Consider the following 24,316-nt stretch of genomic DNA (forward strand, 5'->3'; position numbering starts at 1 on the left):
GGCTGGTGTTGGGGTGAGGTGTGGGGACGGGGGCGCGGGCAGATACGGCTCATTGACATTAAGTCCAGCGCTCCCTCTGCGCTTTCTAAAGATTGGGCGGTGCGTACACTGGAGAATGGCAAAGAGAGATGACAGTCGTTCAGATAAGGCCTCTGTCATTTTGTGTCAAGTTATTCTGTCTGCTGATTCCAGCATTGCCTGATCGGGGATCAAAGCTAAAACAGCCATGCCTCTCTGTAGGACTGCTTAGTAGAGGTGACCAGCAAATGCCTTGGGATGCCCCAAACTTACTTTATTAAAAGTGACATGCTTTCAGTCAGTCTTGTGAACTGCTGTGTTGAAAAATCTAACGGAGCTTAGATTCTCTCTGAGTTCTTGTGAAATAAAAGATGGGTGGAAATACCATATCGTTCTACAAGTCATTAGCAACACATGGTATGTTGCGCCTTATTTGAAAAAACAGACATGGTACTGAGTGACTGTATGTGGGCGTGTACAGAAGCAGGCCATTATCAGGCTCACCTATGATGAATGATGGTATTTTGTAGCAGGTTGTACAACTGGCCCTCACTGTACAGGGGAGCAGCTGCACTCTCACGCAGACAGCTACTTTGATTTGGCCGGTCACACCATGGACTCTACTTTAGATGTAGTGTAATTCTGTACAAAAAGCCTATTTTTATCAGGTGGAAAAAAGAAATCCCTCATCCCAGGCAGGACAAAGCGCCTCTCTGCGTGTTTTTTTTTTCTCTCTCTCTCTCCTTTTTTTTTTAATCCCATGGATGAGGTTGCAATTAGCATGTTAATGATGGGATCTAAACCTCTAAAGATCAAGTCTGCGGGAGACCTTTATGAGCATCTGGTGATAACAAAGAACCTTTAACAGAATGAAATGTGTTGCATTTATCATATGAGTCCTGATTTTTCAAAGATACAGCCACTTGTCCCTCTTTCAATATGTTGTCAAGGCCGTGCTTTTCTGTGGCTTATTTTGGTTAATTATATGAAGGAGACTTTATTATTATTCTTTTTCCTGAGAGCAGGGCAGATCTGCATATTCTCTGGGCTACTCTTGTGTCACTGTGTGCGTCTGAAGGCAGAAGGAGCTCATTTAAGAGCTCTTGCAGGCCTGTTTAGTTAGAGAGATCAAAAGAACTCTGTAACGCTCAGGTGCACGAGCACTGTTCAACTCACACTGTTCATTGCTTGGATGGTGGTTTCAGCATCAGGTTAGAGATAATGAGGACTGTTTAACGGGCTCTCCAGAAGCATAGGGCTGGGCACACGTGCGCTATGTGTGGCAAGAGACCGCTGGATGGAGACACCCCAGAGGTCCACAGCAACAACAACAACAAAAAAAGAGGGCACATTTTTACCAGTGATAAAAATGAAGGCCTTGATGCTGTGGTCAAAAATGAACAAATAGTTGGGTTGAAAGCTTGCCTGTGGCAGAGGGCAGGAGGAGGGGGAGCTCTGTTTGTGTTCAAAGCACCTGAGTGAAGATGCTGGGAGGCCTGGCCTTTACTGAGCTGTCCTGCTCCCTTTGTTCAGTCAACAGGGTTAAGCAGAGGGCTGTTGGAAACACACATACACACGCGTGCACACCTGGGTTTTTCCCCTGCAGTGCCCCATAACAGTGGCCCCAGTACAGCACACAGTGCTTTGAAATACTGAACACCGACAGTCATGGTAGAGACAGTATTCCATTGTTAATCAGACAACTCGTTTAAGTTCCATATTCCTATGAAAGATTATCATATGCTAGGGGATAATGTGAGTGTTTTTTAATTTTCACATTGGCATAGCATTCCAATTATATATCTTTTCTAAATTCGTTCGACAGCAGTCATTGTGTCGCTACAATATATCTGTACAAGAAAAAAACGCACTCTGGAGAAGGATGCCTGAAAACAGGCTGTCAAGCGGTGAAATCGACAGTTCGGTGGACAGCCGGTTTGTGTTTTCCCCCGCTGAAAACCAAACAGAATATATGAGTTTCAACTTAAAGGAATCAGGGTGGGAACATCCGGGCAGCAGTGAAAACGAAACGATTCATATTAAATGAACCGAAAGAAAACGATGCAGTGGTAGTAGACAGCGCAACGGTGCGAGAGCGCCCTCATGGTTGCTGCAGAGATCCCGTACTGCGTGAGACACGAGGTTCTGCTAGTGACTGCCAGCCAGGCTTACAGATACGACGAAAACGACAATAAGATACGACAGCAAGCAGGATTCATAATAAATATCACTTAGTTTAACATTCTGCATTTTGGTAACTTTACAAAAATGTGTTAATAACCAGTTCTTATGTAAGTTAATGGCAATGCCATCATGTAATGCAGTGTCCAAATATACGATTTGACCATCCTGTACGCTTTGAATAGCGCTGAATATTTATCGTCTACGCGTGCCAGTGGATTCTGATGTTGCATGTTTTAACAACTTTTGTGATAAACAAACGGAACCAGTAAAACAAAGCTTACATTGTTACGAAGTACCCGACATTTCTCTGCATTATATTGCTGCGAGATGCTCTCCGTTGCCATTTGCTAAATATATTGATTTTTTTTCTTTAACTGTTCTTTTTTCCCTAATATATACTATTGCATTACAGTTTGTCACTTAATTTTTCTCCGGTGTTTAACGCACACGTTCAAATTTTACAGTGTTACCGCTCTCCCCACACTGTTCATTGTAACAAATGCTGCCGAACATTTGACACATTGCGTGGAGCAATGCGTAGCCACGGCTCGTTCTTGTTAATGGGCCGCATCTGGCGCTTTGTACACCTCTGGGTATTGTGTTTTTAACTAGCTGGTTCAAGCAGAGTAGAGTATGCTCTGCACAAATTCAGGCCTGTAGTCCATTGTTTTTTGACACAGCTGTTTCTGTGTGATTGACCTCCCTCTCTCTTATACCGTGACCCACAATAGCAGAGGCCAATTTAGCTATAGAAAATGGATTCAAATAATCCCAGTGGTTCACTTACAAGCACCACCGCAATGCTCTCTCACTGCCGAGCTGTTCCACACAATTGATATGTTACTTTTGTGTAAAGTGTGTCATGTCTCATATAGATATAGTGCATCTTTATCTGACTTCTCTATGAAACCTCTGCCTTGGATGGATTCAGCATTATTATAAGAACTTCCTTTTTAAGAATACATTTTACTTATTTTGAATAATTTATTTGGTGTATTTTGTGAAAATTTGAAATTGTACCATTGTAGTAAAGGAGAAGAAAATTATCTAGTGTTTTGCACATTAAGTGAAGGTAACAGAAACCCAGACATCTAAATTTCATTTCACTGTTTTTTTGTTTGTTTGTTTGTTTGTTTGTTTGTTTTTGTTTTCATAAATACAAGGGATACCGGTTGCATGTGACTATATAGTTTATCTCCAAAAGTCATCTAATGACACTGAAGCTGAGGTCTGTTGGGCATTTTGTGGGCATTTTACTTTTTACACATACTCAGAATTAGCTCTCCTCTCAATACAGTGGTCTTGTTGGTTTGGCGAGTCATTTTTCTACTCCAGGTTACTTGTCACAGTGGTATTTCGCTAAGTAGGTGCTCATTGACAGAATCTGTACCATTGCTGAGTTGTTTATATTTGTTGTTTACATACAGCATCAGTGCCAAGGTTAGTACTGACGTTTGTGTGGTTTATTAGCAGTGTTAGTGAAGGCTCTGGTCTGTTGTAGGTGGGTGACCTAGAGGCTTGCATACAAGAACTACAGGACAACATCACAGAGCTACATGTTGAAATGTCCCTGAAGGACCAGGACAAACTGACCCAACTCCAACAGTTACACCAGCTGGAGACCAGGGTGAAGGAACTGACTGAAGAGGTACAAGATGAAACAGTAAGATCAAACCATTTCACAGGTTTAATTTAGTCATTTAATTTAATGACCGGCAGCACCACCACCAAGTCAAAATAATCACCACCATCCAACCTGACAACTTGTACTTGGCTGTTTCACCCACCACTAGTGCCAAAAACTAGGGTCAGGGACACAGAACTTCGTCTGGTCTACGACAATGGCTTAAGCAGGGCTGGACAGAAGAATGTATAAAGTATAAGGTTGTTCTATATAAGGATAATGGAGTATGCTTATGATAGAGTATAAAGATGCTGTAGAAAAAGATAGATAGAAAAAACTCTATTGTTTCTTGGTACAGGTGCAGAGCTCTGAGGAGACCATTACCCAGCTTAAAAAAGAGGTGACAGGAAGAGCAGAGAGTAACAACATATTGTCCACGGATGTGAGTACTGCTGAGACAACCTCTGTGTGTGTGTGTGTGTGTGTGTGTGTGTGTAAACAGCAATGTGCATGTTGTCTTCTCCTCAGCAAATGTGTCTGCTCTCACATCCTTTCACATCAAAAGTAAAGTCATTCAAATGTTTCACATTAAGGATGTTTATTCTGTAGTTTTCTGTGTTTCACATGCAAAATGTTATGGCTTTATGCATGATACTTGGTAACCCAGTATGGAGGAGACTTTGACACTGATTTGAGTGGTGATTGTTACAGTGGAGAGCAGGAGCTCCACAGTGTATTTATGTGAATGGGAAATGGAGTTCTGAAGTATCTGGTGGAGCTAATATGGGAACCGGTGAGAATCTGAATAGCAGCACTGTCCTCTTCCACTTTCAGCAGTAGCCAACTATCTCTTGACATCTCCACGCATCTGGCAGCCAGCCCAGAGACATTGTGAGTCAATTAACTCTAATGAATTGTAATATTGTGCAATTTTAATCAGACACTAATTTTGTATAATTGCCTTATAATTTTTGGATGGGATTAGATTGCAGTTACATCTGTGACAGAGAGAGGCAAAGAGTTCAAGCGGGGAAGAAAAACAGCAAATGAAGAGTGAGCTCCGAAGTTCCTTTTGTTTGCGTTCAATATGAAAATGGTTCCAAGATAATGAGGCAGTTTTTCTCCACTGCTTATTGAATTTGGGGTGGTCAGTCACAATGAATGAAAGTGTAATTACGCGCGTCGTTTCGGAGATTAGCTGTAGATTGTGTTGTTAGGTGATGTCCCATGACGAGACGTCGTTATGACTCTGCGGTAAGGATGAGCCATCTGATTGGTTTCAGGCCTTAGTGTTTATTGGTCAGACTGTCTGGAGGCCTGATACGGTGGACACTGTGTATCACAGGGCGGTAAAGTTACGCAGGCGAGTACATAATGGCAAAGAAGTGACACGGACCAGATAGGAAGAGGATAAATAGCTGTGTGCTGCAGTGCCGGAATTCGTATCCCTGCGGTGTTGTGAGGCCGTGGTTGCAGCTGAGGGTTAGTTGTGTTAAACAGTTTGCTTCTCACTGCCCACTCGTTGGATATTCCCTAGTTGCCTTAGGGGCTGAGGGGACTCTCGCCCCTGTCTTCTGTCTCCCCAGTTTCCTTTTCTTCTTTCCTCCCCCTACTTCTCACATTCACTGTAGCAGAAACGCAGTGGAAAGGAGAGCCAAAGTCACACAACATTAGTTTGGTTGTGGTGGCCACGGCAGAGAGCCATTATTTTTCCCTGACAGTATCAAAGAGAGCAGTGGAGATGGGGAGCTGCTGGCTCCCCCACCCGCCCGCTCAACCTCAGCCACGTGCTGCTCGCAGGAAATTGCCTCATACTTCAGCAGGCAGAAGGTGACACCCACGCATGTGTCACTTTCAGGACCCGGGCTTGGGTGGGAGCAGCCTCCAAAGTCCAAGACAAGTGCTGCCCAGGGAGTCAGAGAGGAACACTGCCCAGGGGAGACTGTGTCACGGTGGGCATGGGGGGGGGTTAGACGGTGCTGCATCAACACGTACAAGGATATGAAGTCAAACCAAGTCTGAGTGGTGCCTTGTTTGTCTGAGTCTGCATTGGGGGTAATGCTGAAACGTAAGGTCACCAGAGGAGTTAAATGTTTGGCATCGGCTCCACTGCAGTGGGACTCTTATGAGTCCTCCCTCTTAGCACAGTAGTAGCGCGCGCACACACACACACACACACACACACATACACACACACGCAAACACACAGACACACACACACACACACACACACACACACACTCTCTCTCTCTCTCTCTCTCTCTCTCTCTCTCAATGGTTAAGAGCTGTTGTGCCTTTGACCTGTCTTTGAGAGTGGAGGGGGAAATTAGTTGGTGAGATAATGTGGGGATAAATGTTACACACTCCTTCAAAAAGTTCAAAATTATTGTCAAACCTATCGTGCGTTTGTTCTGTTGTGTAGAATGCTGAGTAACTTGGAATATAATATGACTATAAATAATGCTCCAACCCCTGTTGTTGTTTTGTTGTTGTTGTTTTTGGGTTTTTTTTGAGCCGAGATATATGTGTAAATGCAGTGGTCATTGTGTAGAGGGGAACTGTCTTTTTTTGTTGTTGGATGGGAGTGAATAAGCTAGAGGGTATCTCTTTTGGGGGTAAAAATCTGTTCCTTTCTCCACTGGCCCCCTAAGCCCCAGACTCTCTTCCTCTCCTCTCTCTCCCTCTCTTTTCCCCTCCCTGCTGCAGCTCTCTGGAGGAGCTGAATGTTTATTGCTATTCTAAAGCAAGTCTTTGTTGTGATTGTCTGTGCTCTCCGTCCTCTTTTTCAATGTTTCCCTCTCCTTTCATTTCGGCGCAGGGCTGGGGGGATTGCAGCAGGGCTGTGATTAGAGAGAGAGTGCTTCACAGCAGGGCTCTCTGTTTTATATTCATCAAAAGAGCTTGCTTTGGTTTGCTCCTTCTTTGACATGTGACAGCGCAAGCTGCCGCACCGCCGCCGAGGAAATCGTGCGCTTACCCCCCTTCAACCCCCCCCACCAACCACCACCACCACCACCCCACAACCCCTCTCTGCAGTATTAAACCCCCCTCCCGCCTCCCCATCCCCAAGACTGTCTGTCCCCCTCTGTCCAACCCCCTGGCCAATACGCCAGCTTATTAATTTCTCTATTATTATTAATATCGCTTCTTTTTTCCCTCAAATAGGCCGACTTTCTCCAAGGTCACTCTGTAAGATTTGCTGAACTGAAAACTCCCCCTCCTCTCTCTCTCTCTCTCTCTCTCTCTCTCTCTCTCTCTCTCTCTGTGTGTGTTATTACCCAGCCTCTGTATAATGGCCTGAATGGAAATTCTGCTGGTGAGTGTGTTGATGTGCCAGTTTAGCTGATGTTTTCTCTGGAGTCTTGACTTCTCTCAGAAATAGCTAAATGCCACTTGATTGTTACTGTGACTGTGCGGTCCTTGAGAAGGAGATGCAATGTTAATTGTGGTAATTTTCAAGGTTTTAGTACTTTATTTTAACCTGTTAATTACCATTAATTATGAAGTCTTGTTGTTGCAGCTACAATAAAGGACTTGTAAACATGCGGCTACCTTGCTTTGGTGTCCATAGCATTTTGTATGGTATATTGTGTCGCAGTTAGTTTACTGTTTACTCATAGCAACTGTCATCCACAGTATTGTAGTGTAGTTGATGTAGAGTAATTCTTGATATTCCGTTGATGATATTCAAGGCAAGTGACAGAATTTGAGCAGCTGTAGAACATTGTAGGTCTCTTTGCTCAAGTCTGGATGAAAATAGCTTTTCTAGTAGTGCACCGCATTTGTCACTGTGTTGATACACACTCTTTTTTCTTTTCTTTTCTTTTCTTTTCTATTCTTTTTCTTTTTTTTTGCATCTGTTTGGTCCAGCGGGAAAAAGGAGAGGGATTATATCCAAGCAAATTCATTATTCGAGCAAAATATATTTGTACGCCTGTCTTAGTTTTTTTTTTTTTTTAATAAAAAGAAAGAAGGGAGATGTTTACAGTTGTTCCTTTGTTTATTTGTTTATTTTAATCTGTCAATCAGCCTGTTATTCGTCATTAATAAAATACATGAACAATAGAACGTGTGATCATCATGCCCTCTTCAGTTCTCGCTCCCTGGTGATCTGCTACTCATTAAAACTTGGTTGTTTGTTCCTGTTGCTTTTCTTTCACCCCTCAGAAGTAAGTCAAAAGCAGTCTTAAAGTGAGTGCATACGCTAAATTGTCTGTGTTATTTTAGATTGAACGTGGAGATTGCAACCCAAATTTGGTTAGACAAGTGCATAAACACAGTGAACACACACCATCCTGCTCAGATTGGTACACAGATCTTCAGTATGTGATGCAATGCCCTTGTCATATTCCCCATAAACACTGAGGCTGATCAGCGACGACTGCAGAGTTTGTGATTTTTACAGCGAACAGATTCCTTTTAACCGTATTTACCACAGACTCTGTTTGTCCAGAGGCGTTTACACAGGAGCCTCTTTGCTATGACTTAGCGCAGTCAATACAGCAAAGTCTGTGATGCTTCCCACTGATATAACATACACACACTCTCTTCTCTCTCTCCATGCAGCTCACTGCACTAGCTACTAACACTACACTTACATACACACGTGTGTTTGAACTGCACCGCATTGAGACCAGCTAGGAAATTAACTGTGTAAATTATTAAAGCAATTTCCAACTCTGCAAACAATGTCAGGAAAACTACAGCGAGCACAGATATGCACACCGGTGTGTGCATATGTGTATGTGCATACATGTGTCTGTGTGTCTAAGATCCTTAGGGAGGAGCTCTGCAACAGAGGCTGTTTGCCTGGTTCTGTATCCCTGAATTGGCCTGACTAACATGGACTCGAACACACACCACACACCACACACACACACGCACGCACACACACACGCCCCAAGGTTAGCTGTGTGGGAATGAGGGAGGGAGAGATGACTGGGTAATATTTCACTCTCTTCTGGATCCCAGAAGCCCCACACACTGGCAGTAATACATGCTTACGTACACCCAGTCACCTTTCTTGCTAACTGGAAATCAGCTCTGAATCAAGACATTAGCATTTCTCAAGCGCCGTCCTCAGAATGAAATGCAAACAGTGGCGGGGCTACTGCTCGCTCTCCGCAGTTTGCTTTCTTCCATCTCATCACGGGCCACGTTTGAGATCGGCGCTCTCTGTGTGAGGTTCATAGAATGCACTATGTACCCAGAAATCTGAACGTTTCCTTGTTACACATGCATAAATGAATGCAGTATTTGCTGTGTCCCCTGGCAGGCATGTTGAGGAAGTACTCAGCCACACAGTGTGTTTCTAATGTGAACTCTGTTGCATTACCTCTGTCCCTCTTTGAATCTCCGTCTGATATGGTGCATTTGAGAACTTTTCCCTTTGAAGACAATACAGCTATTCCTAAACTTTTGCTCTCAGATGTTTCTCTTCCGGCTGCTGTTTCAGAGCAAAGAACCTCAACCTTTTAAACTTTGAGAGAGGAGAGATCTAATAAAAGCATTAATACAACAGAGGTCTACATCAAGCAGAATGTACGTATGTGTATGTGTGTGTGTGTGTGCGCGTGTGCGTGCGTGTGTCTCCGAGCATGCGTGCGGTTTTATTTGTTTGCGTGGGCCAGTGGGTTTGCGTCCTGTCGGCTTCGGGCACAGTATGAGGGCTGTTTAAACAGACTTTGATGACAGTTTTTATGTCTACAGTAGCTCTATGATGGTCCTCTCCATGCTTCATGTTAAACTCAAGGTGAATGCACAGGAGCTCACAGTGTCTGAATACTGCCTATATGCATGCACTCCAGCAGCACGCCTGTAGTGAGCCTTCAGTGAGCCACAACACGTCTCAAAAAGCACTCTGAAATAGCCCTTCCCTGTAATTTCTGATGTTCACTTGCATCACTAAGCAGAGATTTCTCTTCACCCTCTATCTCACATTTCCCCACGTCGCGCCACTGAATGATCGAGGGAAGAGAGAAAGAAAGGAGGATTGAAGCAATCAAAAACACCTTCCCAAAATGAGTTTGCTCAAACCTTGACGTCACACGCAGGATCCAGGATAAGATGTTTGCCGAAGAATTTGCTGTAAATCTCCAAAGTATCATTGATTTCACAAGGAAAAATCTACTGTCGGTTTGAGAACTGTTTGGCTGTTTATATGTTGCATATAACTAGCATACACAAAACCCAGAGAACAATCCTTAGAGTGAGCGTTATCTTACTAAACGGAGTCTGCCATTAGCAATGCGTGTTACCTGTTTTGTTTTTTTCATACTGTTTATTTCTGTTAGTCTCATCATCCCTGATGTAGCTTTGCCAAACTTCTAATAGTCTGCATTCTCATTGTGTCTTTAGGATTTTCTCAAAGTCTTTACCTCCCTGACAGGCTCTTTTTACAAATCATACCGACGCGTAGCAACACAAATGACGTTAGCAAACGCAGACGAGCTGCATGTTTGCTGTTTGTTTTCCCTTTTAGGAGGGCACGGTGTTTTATTTGTAGTGGGTCTGTATGATTAAGAAAAGGCTTTTTTTGAATCAGTGTGGTGTCACTGGTTTCTCCCTGTGAACTCATCATCCGTGTCTGCTCTCCGTGGCCCTGTGAAGTCAGGGGGTTTGATTGTGCTGTTGACACAGCCAGCTCTTGGCAGCAGCTTCCTTTGTTCTCCGTGCGCTAAGAGTGCCAACGGCGCTCAAAAGCAATAAACAACAGAAAAGATATGAAATGTAACAGTTCTCATCATATGAAGAAATAAAAGCCGCCGTATTTAGCATGAAACTAGTTGTGTTGGAAAAAGTAAACAAACAACATTAAGTCGCAAATATTATCAACAAGGCAAAACACCCCACCACCACCACCACCACCCCAACGTGCTAATCTTATCAGCTCACACCTACAGATATAAGGTGATATCTCCTAGTGAAGCAGAATGGAACAGATCACGTTAAGTCCTGCAAAAATCCCTCACCCTGCAACACCTTTCCCATCCTTAAAATGGCTTTGCGAGAGCCAACAGGAGCCAATTATTGGCTCTGTGTTAGCAGTGTGGGCATGTCCCTGGGATTAATAATGAAGTGCTGACCACAGAGATGGTCTTGCCTGCTTGCCCATGACTGCTGGTCGTGGAGCACTCGCCTGCTGGGATATTCTCCACCAACACAAACCTCTGTGCTACACTGGGCATCACAATACCAGCTCTCAGACACAACAGAATCGTTGACCACTGCAGCACTGTTTCTGATATATGTATGCACTGTGTGTGTGTGTGTGTGTTTGTGTGTGTGTGTGTGCGCGTGCATTTTGTGAGCTAGAAGGAGACCATATGAAAGAGTGTGTGTGCGTGCGTGTGTGTGTGTGTGTGTGTGTTATGGGGAGTGTATGTGTGTGAGAGAGTGTGATGTCTCTGTGGACGTGATTGTATTTTGATGAGCTCTCTGTGGCATACCCTGCTCCTCTCTTGTTGAGATGCTTGGCGCCCTGCGTCCCCATCGCTTTCCCAATTTGACAGCTGATGGGATCTTAGATGGAATGTGTGAGGCTTTCGATTGCTGGCAATATACATAATGACCTCATTTCTCTTTTTCTTCCCTTGCTCCTCGCCGGCACTTTCGTCCTTCCTGCTTCTTTCTCTCCCACCTGATCCTCTCCCTTTCTTTTCCTTCTGCTCTAGTTCTCCATGCTGTGAGCTCACACAATGCCCATCTCCCAGACAAACACCCAACACCCTTGTTTGTGTGTGTGTGTGTGTGTATGTGTGTGAGACTATATTATGGTGCTACGAACCATATTCTTTGATGTTTTCTGTGAAAGCGGATGGCAGGATTGACTTGCATAGTTTTAATAACCCCATGATAAATACATTTTTTTTATGTGTGTTTGCTTAAGTGTGTGTGTGTGGGAGGTGGGTGAGTAGAGAAATGAGTGCACACAAAGTCACTGAAACAGACAGCGGTGTCACATGCTAGATGTAGGGTTGCTATCCTGGGCAACTTTTGTGCTATTTTCTCCCCAGGTCTGATTCGGAATGATTAGGGACAGTTTCACGTTGAGTTAGACTGTTCGTGTCCTCGATTTGAAGAAGGTCGCGTGATTCTGTGTGTGTGTGTGTGTGTGTGTGTGTGTTTGTGTGTGTGTGTGTGTGTGTGTGTGTGTGTGTCTGTCTGCTACTGATGGCTGACATGTCATGCAGTAGTGTTGTCTCCTGTCCTGGAGGTAAAGCTAATGGATATAAACTACAGGACAGAGATAGCTCTCTAATCAGATTGCTCTTGATGCCTTGTGCTTTCCTTTTGTTTTCTCATACATATAAGGCTCTGTTGCTTTATTTATTGCTTCTCAGTCTGTATCACAGCAAGGGAGGAAAAAAATATATATGTGTGTGTGTGTGTGTGTGTGTATTTGTTTACGGTAGTGTGTGTGGTGACAGTGCTTTTAATGGACAACTTCTCACACTAGCTCTTCTCAGCCTGACCTGTCAAAAAGCAGGACTAGGTCACCCTTATCAAGGACTAACTGAAATCTCTCCACAAGTCTCATCTGCTTCTGTGGTGACACATGGACCTTTGCACAGTGTCCTCTTATCACTGCTCTGTATCCATATATCTGCTCCTTTTTTGTGTGACCAAATATCAAAGGGACTTATTCAAATGGTTCACATCCATTTCATTTCTACATTTTAATAACCTTTAGTATGATTATAAGATGAGTCTGTGCACACAGTTTCATTGCAAAATTATTGCATTCTGTTTTTTTTTACATTCCGTTTTTATTCAGCAGAGCTTATGATTGTGGGCTTCTGTGTGAGCATGTGTACTTTGTGTGTGTGTGTGTGTATTTGGATAAACTGCTTTTTTTTTTTCACTTCCAAGCAAACGAGTCCTTTTTCATTATTCATCACCCAGACACAGAGCCAAATATCCCTGCAGCAAGATGGAGGTGCGGGCAGTGGCAGTGGAAGGCATGAGACAGATAGTCACATGGACACAACAGCTCCTCCAATTCTCCTGTGAGTTTATGCTTGGTGACAATGGAATTCATTTCCAAAGGGGTGAGCGTACTGACGGGACTGTGGTAATGAGCCTGGGCAGGAGCCTGCTTTAGTATTAAAGGCACAGTCTCTCTCCCCCCCACATCCAGTGGCAGTAAAGCATGCTGGGCTGCAGTGAAATGTTTACAGCGTGGCCAGCTCCTGAGGCACGGGGCTGACTGCAGAGGAGAAGAGATTACTGCAGCTCGTCTCTAATCACTCATCTCTGGCTATCAATCAGGCCCAGGCCACGCTCTTAGGGGCCGCATCACAAGGACGCTTTTAATGCTCTCCCACTACGCTAATAATCATCAAATGTAGTTAAGTCGTTTTCCATTATTCATTATTTATGTCGGGACCCATAAGCGCATCGGTTCTGCTTTAGTCCGTTTGTCCAGAAGGAGAACTCGCACTCTCTCCCTCTCTCTCTCTCTCTCTCTCAAGTCACAGCTGTGATGAAAAGGCAAAGTGAAACTGTGAGCTGATGGAAGGTTCCAGCAAGGGGTTGGTTGGACTGGGAGGTCAGTGGGAGCGAGGGGCTGTGAAAATGGAATAATGAAGTATGCTGAGCTGAGTAAGAGGGCCATAGCACTGTATAAATCATCTCACTTCATAAATTGGATTTATTTGCCATTCAAGGGGGCTAGATAATCTTTCACACAAATACTCCCTTTTTTTTTTTTTTTTTGCGCTTTTTTTGGAGAGATGGAAGTTTTGCTGAGTGTAAAGTGAGTTTTAGACAAGGCTATTTATTTATTTATTGGCTTAGTTATTGGCTTATTTATTCATTTATGTGTTTATTTATTTATTTTTATGGGTAATCACTATGAGAATGGGCTTGTGTTGAGGATTCTCTGTGTTATTACAGAGCGGTAGTGGGTACCAGTTTATCCTAAGCCACTGCAGCTGGCTTGCAGTGATTGGAACCACATTGGGGGGGATTGCCATTGCCCACAATCATCACATTGGATTAAAAGTTGTTGTGATTTTAAGCACTCAATTCCTTTGCCAAAATCAATAAAGAAAGTCAATAGCTGGCCTTACTGCTGCTTTTTCCACTTACCACTAAGGCTAAACACTGCTACGCAGGCCTTCATAGATCCTCCTCACCACCTGATTATAACACAGGAGCTACAGTAGCCTATCAAACTAATCCTGAAACCCACTATTGCCGTGTCTCAGTCTCTCATTTTCCAGCCGAGATCACTCAGCAAGGCCAGTAAACTCAAACTGTCAAGCGTTTCAGACTTGGCTGTGTGACAGAGCCATTGGAACTGGGCAGTCATTGTCTCACAGAGTGCCATGCTCTTTTCCGTGATCGCAGTCTGACACGACCCGGCGGCACTCTCGCAAACTCTCCCCCAAGCTCCATGGCAAAATTACACTTCGGGTCAGTTTTCATCTGCTAATAACATTAAAAATATCCCACCTTCTGTGTGCTGCGATTGGTTGTCACCACAGGAGAAAATTCCAAATTGGCCCTTTCTGCTCTGAAATCCATTGTTTGATGATGGTGGCACAGAGAAGCGAAAGGTAGGTTTTAGTCCATTTGAGTATCACAGGGGGCATTTCCTCTACTTTTCACAGCTTAGCTGAACCCCATACCTAATAGGAACACAAGAAGGAGGATGATTTTGTGAAGTTTTTCTCTTTGAATATGCCCACCAGCTGGACTTTCACTTTTTGATCCAATCACATCTCGTTGCATTCGTTTCACCCTGTAGCATGCTTTTGATTGGTGTTTTTAGAAGATCTCCATACGCTTCTTTGTTATGTGTGTGGGTGGTGGATGATATCATACATGTTTTAACACTATACAGTAATCACACATGATGCCCTGCTGGCATGTTTTAACATTTTAGAACTCACTTAAGCATGCAGGAAGAGGTGAAGGAGCCAAGAGCAAGGATGATGGGTTTTTTGTTGTTTTTTAATTTTTTTTTTAATATGTTTGTGGATCAGCCATCTGTTTGTCTTTTACTTGTTGAATGGCAAAGCAAGGGAGGAGAACTGGTTGTTTGTGACAGCCCTAATTGAGGTTACTGCTCTTCAACCTATCTTGTTGTTTTGCTAACACTCTCTCTCTTCATGCTTCTGTCTTGCTCTCTCTTACACACACACACACACACACACACAGAGACAGAGACAGACACACACACAGAGACACACACACACACACGCACACACTGATACCCCCACAGTGAGATGAGAGGCAAAGAAATAAGCAGCGTGCAGCAGTTCAGCATTGGACAGGTGTCAGCGTGTCCTCCTCGGCAGCCATAAAAGTTAATTAAAGAAGAGGAATTTTTATTGTGTTCTGATGCCTGAACACGGGTGCTGGGTGCTGCTTAATAAAAGCTTGTCCCGGAGCTGCTGTCAGGAAGAGGAAGAGCTCGGCTGAATAATATGTGTGTGTTTTTCCTGTGTGCCTATGCATATGAGTGTGCAGGCACGTGTGTGTGTGTGTATCTATGTCTGTGTGACTGTGTCCGCATGCCGTACACTCACAGGAGTTTCTGAGACAATGAGTATCTGATATTTGCTGTCTCTCAAATGGTGGCTCTCAGTCCTTCCGTTGTCTGCTGATAATCTACCTTCCATACATCTCCCAATGAGGCTCATCACAGAAATATGTAGCAGACCACCTGGAATTAGTGATGCTTATCTGGTGGAAGTACTAGTTTAAAACACAACTAGTGATGGATCTTGTCCCGGTTTCAAGTTGCATTTGCTTGCCCTTATTTTAATTTACTTCTACCTTTTTCCTGTTATTTATTTGACTGGCTTCTGGAGGTATTTTGGTACTCTCACAAGGGGATTGGAGTTTTAGAGGATTGGGCTGTTTGGATCAGCAAGCCTCATTTTTCTTCTCACACACAGCATTGCCCTGTTTGTGGCAGATTTATAGAGAGAATCAGCTATACACACACGCACAATGTCACACACTCTATCACACACTTTCAGTCACGTATCATATACAAACTGTAATATCAGAAGACATGAAGGACCTGACACAAATAGAAGTAACTTGATGTAACTATACACTGGAAGGGTAGATATTGTCTGCAGGTTTCTGTCCAGGTTTAATTTTAATTATCAGTATGCAGCCATAGTCATAAAGGACCCTGAGGAGAGAGAGAGAGGGAGGCACAGTGTGGTATGGCAGTAAAGGATGCATTAAGCAATTAAAGTTAGGGAGCACAAGAATGAAGTGATGCGATGATTTTTTCAGTAATTGCTTGGTGATCACAAGGGAGTAAGGCAGAGGAGGGAGGCAGCAATATGCTGTACATCAGCATTTTATACCGACAGTCTTTAATATATACATGCTATCTCTCTGTCTCTCTCTCTCTCTCTCTCTCTCCCTCTCTCTCTCGTTCTCTCTTTTTCCCATACACAAGACACACATACAAACACTCTCTCTCTTGGTTTATTGCTTTTTCCACACTACGCAGATCTGGATAAATATAAAATTTTCCACAAGCTTTATGTGCTATGCCTCATGTGTGTACTGGCACACCCCGTAAACTGCAAAAAACATACACAAGGCAGCAGCGCCTGCACACTTGGGCTTGTCTAATTATGTATGCATCAATATTTGATGAAGAACACAGGACTTAGCAGCTTGCAGTATTAGTGAGGCTGAATGGTGGGATTATGTTAACAGTGCTCACATAGGCTCATCTATGATTTATCTGGTGCCGGTGCCGTAGCCCCTGCCTGTGCTCCTCTTCTCTTCCAAGGCATTTGTCTCGCCTGTCCGGCAAAGATAAGATAGTGAAAATTCTCCAGTCGGGATGGAACGCGGATGAATAGAGGAGAAGAGAGTGATGGAGAGAAAAGGCTAGAGGAAAGGTGTAACCTTTTGTTTGTTGGTGGCGCGAGTGCTGTTTCAGGGCGCCGGCTGTGATTAATGCTAATGTATGCGCCCATTGCTGTGGAGGGCTCTGTGCTGCTGATTACCAGCAGTGGGAGTGCAGGTAAGATTGGGCTGGATGGGGAGGGGGGTGTGGAGGCGGCGGGGGTGACCTGGCAGCCACCTCATTTCGGTTAATACATTGGAGCATGCGGCAGCAGAAAGGCAGGGAGATAATCAAGAGACTGGCCCCTTATAAATGTACACGGAGATGACACAGAAGAGATTGGATTTGGAAACGAGGAGCAAAGCAGAGCAAAGCTGAACGGAACACGATTGATTGACTCCATTCGTGCGATGGCTCCGCTGATAACGAACGAATTATTTAGCCATAGGGTTCTTTTTTTTTTTTTTTTAAACAGAGAGGAAAAATCTGATGAGTTTCTCTTTAATTTAATAGTTGTTTTTAAAAAAAGGATGTTTCATGCCTCGGATTTACTCTGATTCAGCCACCTCCGTCTTCGTAACACCATATAAATAAACACATCGCAAATGTCAGGAAATCAGGTTTAAAAAAGCTACTAACAACATAAATGAACAGTATGGCAGCAAAATGGATAACAGGAGCAAGTATCCACAGCCTACTGTCATACAGGCAGCTATGAGAACTGTATGCAGATTAGAAGGACTCAATCAGAGAGAGCTTACATGACTCCTTCACTGAATCACTGTTAGATAAAAGTCTTTAAAGTCAAGCTTTGGGAAACCTCCTCCATGACAGCAATGATCAAACAACAAGCAGTGAACATGGCCCATTGTAGCAACCATTGGGCAATGTAACAGTGTCCTCTAAGTTGCGATGAATGGAGATAAGGTCTTGAAACAGCAGTGACAGGCAGATCCCTGGATCTGCATGACTCAGCCATGTTCTTGTCTCTTAATGGTTAAACATGATTAAAACAAATGCTGCTGCCTTATTTGATTAGGCCTAAGTACATGTCCTCTTTGGCACTGATTATCTTTTCTTTTTAATGAAACGCTGCTCAGAATTAACATAGCTGAAGCTAATTTGATTTAGCACTGTCCCAGTTAAATGCCAGACAGTTCTCATTTGGATGCAGACGTTTGGAGATTCTTGTCAAGAACTTGAACAGAATGGAGACAGAAGCTGTGGAGCTCTAATATGCTCCAATGTCCAGCGGGTTAATTGAGTTACAGATACTGTAGTGCCAAGGTAGAGGGACCAGACGCCTTTTTCCTAAAAAGATCAAATAAAATATTTAACAGAGACCTTTAACAGAGACCTCTAAGAATGAAGTGTCTTTTAAAGTGTATGAAGAATTTGTAAGCATCATCCTGGCAGACTTGGTAAGGACATCTTGTGCTACAGTAGGGAGTTTGTTTTTTTTTTTTTGTTTTTTTTGGCTTTGCTTTTTTATTTCTATGCATTTGTTTGTGTATAATGAGCATGCTAGCAGAACAGTCAGGCAGAGGTCCTGATGCTGTGTAATTGCTAACGGGTGCAGCATTGTTGTAGAGTATAATCCGCATATAATCAGTATAATCCTTCTCTGTGTGCCCCACTGATTAAAACTCTGATGACTCAAGCCCAGCTCCTGTCACCTCAGCAGATATGCTAAACTCCAGTTGAATATGGTTACCAGTTTTATTCAATTTTCCTGGACCTTATATTTGCAGGTTTTTTTTTTTTTTACTTTCCTATAACCACTGTGTGTGCAAGAAGAAAATCTGTGCTTAGAACCTAAAAAAAAAATATGTTCTCTCAGCCAGCTGCAGTAATGAATAGTACCGTGTGCTTTGAGCGTGTAATGAAAGGCATGTATGTTAGGTATGCAAGCTGTAGTAGCATTTTCCCTGCAGCCTTTTTTGAAGCCAAGCAAGCACTCAAGTTTCACAGTTCTTTCTTTTTTCTTGTGTGTGTGTGTGTGTCTGTGTGTGTGTGTGTATTGGTAAAGATTCGGGTTTGTGTAGATACTTGCTTGTCAGTTAAGAGAGCAAACAGCAAACGTGTTCTTCTGTGTTCTAGATGCTCTTTACTTATGTACTGGTGTGTTAGAATCACTCTGTTTTTATTTGCTTTATTGAAACTTTAAGAAATCCATTTACGGTGGCCTGTGCAGCTTTGGCTGTCAGGTCTACGGACACTTGGAATCAAAGGTCGGCCTCAGACTTGTTTCATAACTACTGCTCCAAGCACCTTACCCGATATGGCTCTACTAAAAAGAGAGAAAGAAAAAAGAGAAAAAGAGTCAGTGAATAGCTCTTCCAGAAAAAAATAGTCCTGTAACAGGTTTGACAGAAAAATGTCTGATTGGAAAAGTAGCATTCCCCCTTCTTCATTTAAGACCTAAAGATGCTCAATAGTGGTACCTTTGCTCTGTAAATGGGTGTTCTGATGTACAGGCCTTCTGGTTGGTCCAAAAGAAGAATAATGTTAGAGATAAATGGACTTTAATCTTACAGTCCTAATGAACTAGGTAAAAGTGTTGTAAATAAAGGGAAAATTGACTTTGAGGTAGGGTATGTGAGCTCTGAGGAGTATTGTCCTGCTCAGGATGTGTCCATGACTTCATGATACCTGGAAACAGTCCTTTCCTCCAAAAGCTTTGTCCTCTGCAGAACGGCTGCTGAAGATGGATTTTGCAGTCACATTAATGCATTCATAAATGTGTTTCCCTCAATTTCTTGCATTCCAATTGGAGAATGATGAACAGGCTGGAAACCTCTAACCCAGGTGACCTGAGACAGTGAGAGAAAGAAAGAGAGAGAGAGAGAGAGAGAGAGAGAGAGAGGAAGAAAGAGAGAGAGAGACTGACAAAAATAGAGAGTGCCCTCTTCTCCACCTGTAAGACGGAGCAGTAAAGTGCTGTCTTCCAGGCGAGGGGCTCATTCCGTGTAGTGTGCCACCAGGGAGTGAGGGGCTGAAGCTATAAACTTAATGAAGTTTGACTGAACTCATCAGCCTCAGAGAACAGGAATCCCAGAGACTAGGAAAGCAGATGCAGGGGAAAGCTGACATTTCCGATGGAAGAGGCTCACTTAGAGGTCATTACCATCATACAGGAAGTCTCATGTGGATGTGATTGAGGAGGACGAGGAGGTGGTGCGTCCCACCTGCCGTGTACTGCACTTTTTTGGGGTGACCCCGCTGGTTCTTTCAACTCATGTTTCCCCTTTCCTACATCCACATTCTGTTGAGTGTGAGCTGTTTTTGACCCAAACATCCCCAGCACACACAGACAGGGAGGATGTTGGGGGGGGGGGGGGGGGGGCGTGGTGGGGAGGGGGGTGAGTAGGGGAAGGACATTCAAACTGATAGGACTTCTGCTCCAGTAAAATCCATTTTCTCGCCTCTGCATTTAATACTACCCTGTTGTCCGGCAGCGCCTGGGCTGCTTATCAGACTGTGTTGTATCTGTGATTATTGATATAAGCATTTGTCTGACTTGTTTTTCTGCTTCTGCATCTCACCTACGCTTTAATTCAGCTCTGTGAGGCATATCCTCTCCCTTCTCCTTTTCCCATTTCTTTCTAGTAGCTGGAGGAACTTGCCATGCATTTCACGTCAAAGTCAGAATGTGTTGCTATGGTGGTTGCTAGGGATTTAGCCAGGAGTGACGTGAAAAGTCCGAATATTAAAGGTGTCCTTCTGATGGAGGACTGTTTGATGCTGTTTCAAATGAGCAATCACTTTTATGTTCTCTCTCTGTCTCTCTCTCTCTCTCTCTCTCTCTCTCTCTCTCCCTCTCTCTCTCTCTCTCTCTTTCTCTCTCTCTCCCTCTCTCTCCCTCTCTCTCTTTCTGTCTCTTTCTCTCTTATTTTGTTTTCATGTCCATCTCTCCTGAAATATCACCATTGATTTTCACAAATACCAAAGGAAAGAATGCCCAGAGAGCATTACAGCATGTAAAGGTGCATGGATTTGAAATAGGATATTTGTTGATTAGCCTTTATGTATTTCATATTTACTGCAAATCATAGTGGCAGTGTTAGACTGACGATGACTTGATGTGGGGACTGTTACATGTATGATATATGGTTTTAGTTTTTGACTTTCCAGTCGCAGTGTTTCTAATCTACTCTCTTCACCTCCTTAATGGAGTGCTTTTATAAAGGCTCTGGCCACTGATTGTGTACTTTAAGAATGTCCTTGGCCGTAGGAGGTGAAAAAATAATTGAGCGTGCAGAAGTGGTGGGGGCTGAGGGCATGACTGCCATTGTGAACAGGGTTACAGGCAATCAGTATTAGCTAACTGCTCTCCGAAGACATTAATGTTTAGAGAAACCTTGCAAGCATGGAGAAGGGATCAGATGACTTCATCACCACCATGTCTGTTTTCATGAACTCTCTCAATGCTTTGTTTTCAAAGCAAAGGAATTCTGATTAAGGATATGTTACTCAATTCAACAAGACCACATGTTCTGTATTGTACACCTGTCAGTTTGTTCACTTGTACATTATACGTAGTTAACACTTGTTAAGAGCAAATGACCTTTGTCTTATGTTAGTCTCGATGTTATGAGCCATGCTTATCGGCACATTGGCAGGAACTGTCATGCCAAAGAAGCACGTAGATCAGTGGGTCATGCCAATACTGTGCCATAAAAATGCTCTTCTTCGACTCCATAACTCTTCTGCATTGCATTGACGTTCATCTGTGCTTGAAATGCATCGCATCGTTATTCGGCTCCTTATTTTCTTTTGTTTCGGTTTTTATGTTGTTTTTTTTCCTCCATTTTAGGTGTGTCCAGATCTTACGGCCCCTAACAGAACACATCTGCTGAAGACTGAGGTACTTGCACAAGCTTGAGTCTTACAGTTCATCAGTGGGCATTCAAATGTTAAAGGAATCACACAGTTTATAGTCAACACACATTACGTTTTCATGGTGTATTAGCTTATACAGCACTTCGATTAACCCATATGATCGGGACCGTTACAACCGGTTTGACCACCTTTGTCTGTCACTTTGTATTACAATATTCTTCTCTTTTTACAACGATGAAAAAAACCCACAATATGGACGTGATGACCCCTTTGTCAGGTCCACCTGAGTAATAGTGAATAGCCTTTCCTTTTTCCCACAGAAAGGTCAGCATTTCTGTTTATTGGGGTATGGATTCAACAAAGAGTTGAAAGGACATTGCCACAAGGACAGTGCCTCACGTTGACTTCAGTGCTTTTCCATAATTGCTGTTGGCTGTGTGTGAATCTGTACTCTGAATAGGCCATTCCATCCTATCCCAGAGATGCTCAGATGCTCGGTTTGAGACGTCGAGGTCACATATTAATTCACTGTCATGTTCCAAGATCCATTCCCTGACAATCCTTGTGACATTTAGCATTATCCTGCTGAAAGGACCTATTTGCAGGCAAACACAATGCTGCCATGAAGGGATGTACCTGATCACCAGCGATGTTCAGATATCCTGTGGTATTCAGTGGTGCTGCATTCATATCAACAGACCTTGTGTGTCCCATGGAAACATACAGACCCACTGTATGTAGCCAATAAAGTTGCCACTCATTGTGTTTACTGCACAGTGTGCCATACAAATCCTGTAATACAAACCTTGATGTGTAAATATTTTGCACTATATTGTGTTGAAGGTTTTCATTTTGAGAAGTGAGGCTTGTAGAGTCAGGTTTCCCATTCTTTGTTGACAAGCTTTTAAATCTGAGGCACTTTTAAGTATTTCTACATAAAGAGTAGTGCTTCTATGATGCAGCAGAAATGATATTTTGCCATTTGCTTGCATTTTTATAAAAATATTTCAGGGTGTGTGTGTGTGCGCGCATGTGTGTCTGTGTGTGTCTGTGTGTGTTCGTGTGTGTCCATGTGTGTATGTCTATGTGCGTCCGTGTGCGTCCGTGTGTGTGTGTGTGTGTGTGTGTGTGTGTGTGTGTGTGTGTGTGTGTGTGTGCAAGCATAACCAGTTGCCAGATCAATAGCAGGCTAAATGGTAATGACCAGTCCAATCCTCAGTGCTAGAGGCCTGGGGAGAGAGAGGGAGCTGTCCTTCCAGTCTCTCCCCCTTCCTCTCTCTCCGCCTGCAGCCGCTACAGTCATCACACACACACACACACTCTTAGGCAGCCGAGTTAGCCTGGGAAAAAAGAGCCCCAAACCCCGATCAATAACTTTAGTCTTGTCTGCCTAATTGCTCATTGGTTGACATTGGCACCCGACTATATGTAAGTGCATGTTACTGGAGTCACTGGCTCTCCCACCTTCTCTTTTTCTAAAACACCTCACGCCCTCTGTTCAGTTTTCTCTCTGCCCCTCTTCCCCTCTCTCTTCTGTTCTGCCACATTTGGGATGGGAAAACCCGACCTACCGAACTGCACCCCAGTTGTCACGTCGGGACGCTACCATCCAGAGGCTCCGACAAGACCTGCTTCTCTCACACCAGGCCCGCGATTCCCAGAGTGCTCAGGTAACTATCCAACATTAATGATCAGCAGTCAGATTATCCACTTACTAGTGCCCATAATTCCAACGAGCGGCAGGAAATTACCCAGGATTTTCCCCTGCCGTATGATTACCTTCAGCCATACGTGAGTGCAGAGCGTCGTGTTCTACTGTATTGATTGTGCTCGTTGTAAATTGCATGAATAAATGAATACGTGAGAGAGCATTTATATTGCGCAATTATGCATCGAAGTGCAAAGGTAAATTCTCTGATCCTCAGAAACTAGAATATCGTCCTGTCACTCTCCCAAGCATTGCGTCCGTATAATTAGAAATGTGCGTTGATGACAGCGATTGTGTTTGCATTTCATTTAACGTGAGGAGATGTGTTGATAGTGTCCCTCTGTCAGGATTCAAATACGCTATTGATCAGCGAGAGGCTGTGCAGCTCAAATCAAAACAAGGATATTGCTCATGAACATCCGCATACACCTTATCCTTTGTTTTATTTTTTAGTCTTATTTAAAAAAAAAAAGGCATTTTTATCATCCATAAAAAGAAATCCTTCTCACATACGCTGTTCGACATAGTAGGCGTTTTGGTATTCGTTCTCCCTGTTTTTTCCAGTTGTAGTGTGCTAATGTCATGATTTAAATGAAGTATTGATCAGTTTAGGAGGGGAGAATAGAGAGAGAGAGAGCGCGATTGTAAGGGAAAGAAAGAAAGAGCAGGGTTATCGGCTTGCATCGCACACAGAAAGAGAGAGCCAAAGGATGAGCTAGGTTTTTTAAGATTTCTAGGAAATGGTTATTTTCTTATCATTTTTTTTTTTTTGAGATCTCAGAAAGCTACAGGAATTTTATCATTATGCCAAAAGGAAGATGAGGAAGGAGGGCTACCATAATGCTTGTCAACAAACCCAGTCAGGGTATGAATGGAGGGCGGGCGGACAGCTTATTTAGGTGAATTTATGGATTTTTTTCTCTCCGGCCTAAACGTATGCGTCTGATTAATTAATCTTCGGCGAACTGTCCCTGGGCCTTCGTTTGGATCTGTGAATTTCATCATACCTGGATGAAGTAACGTCTGAAAGGCAGAAGAGGAACGTGACACAAAATGTCGGAAAGGACCAGTACCTAGGGTGTGCCTTCCCTCCTCTTTCTGTCCACTC

At 43.4% G+C, this 24,316-nt stretch overlaps 1 protein-coding gene across 1 annotated transcript in view; it reads left to right on the forward strand.

Annotated features, from left to right (window-relative positions):
• Positions 1-2,121: 2,121 nt before the first annotated feature.
• The window catches only part of pmfbp1 (polyamine modulated factor 1 binding protein 1), a 66,293-nt gene continuing 44,098 nt past the window's right edge, over positions 2,122-24,316 (forward strand). The window contains exons 1-3 of the mRNA XM_030765146.1: positions 2,122-2,226; positions 3,704-3,850; positions 23,003-23,170. Coding sequence (XP_030621006.1) covers positions 2,122-2,226; positions 3,704-3,850; positions 23,003-23,170 — 420 coding nt within the window. The remainder of the gene's footprint in view (positions 2,227-3,703; positions 3,851-23,002; positions 23,171-24,316) is intronic.

Source organism: Chanos chanos, chromosome 2, assembly GCF_902362185.1.
Source record: "Chanos chanos chromosome 2, fChaCha1.1, whole genome shotgun sequence".
Lineage (NCBI taxonomy): Eukaryota > Metazoa > Chordata > Actinopteri > Gonorynchiformes > Chanidae > Chanos > Chanos chanos.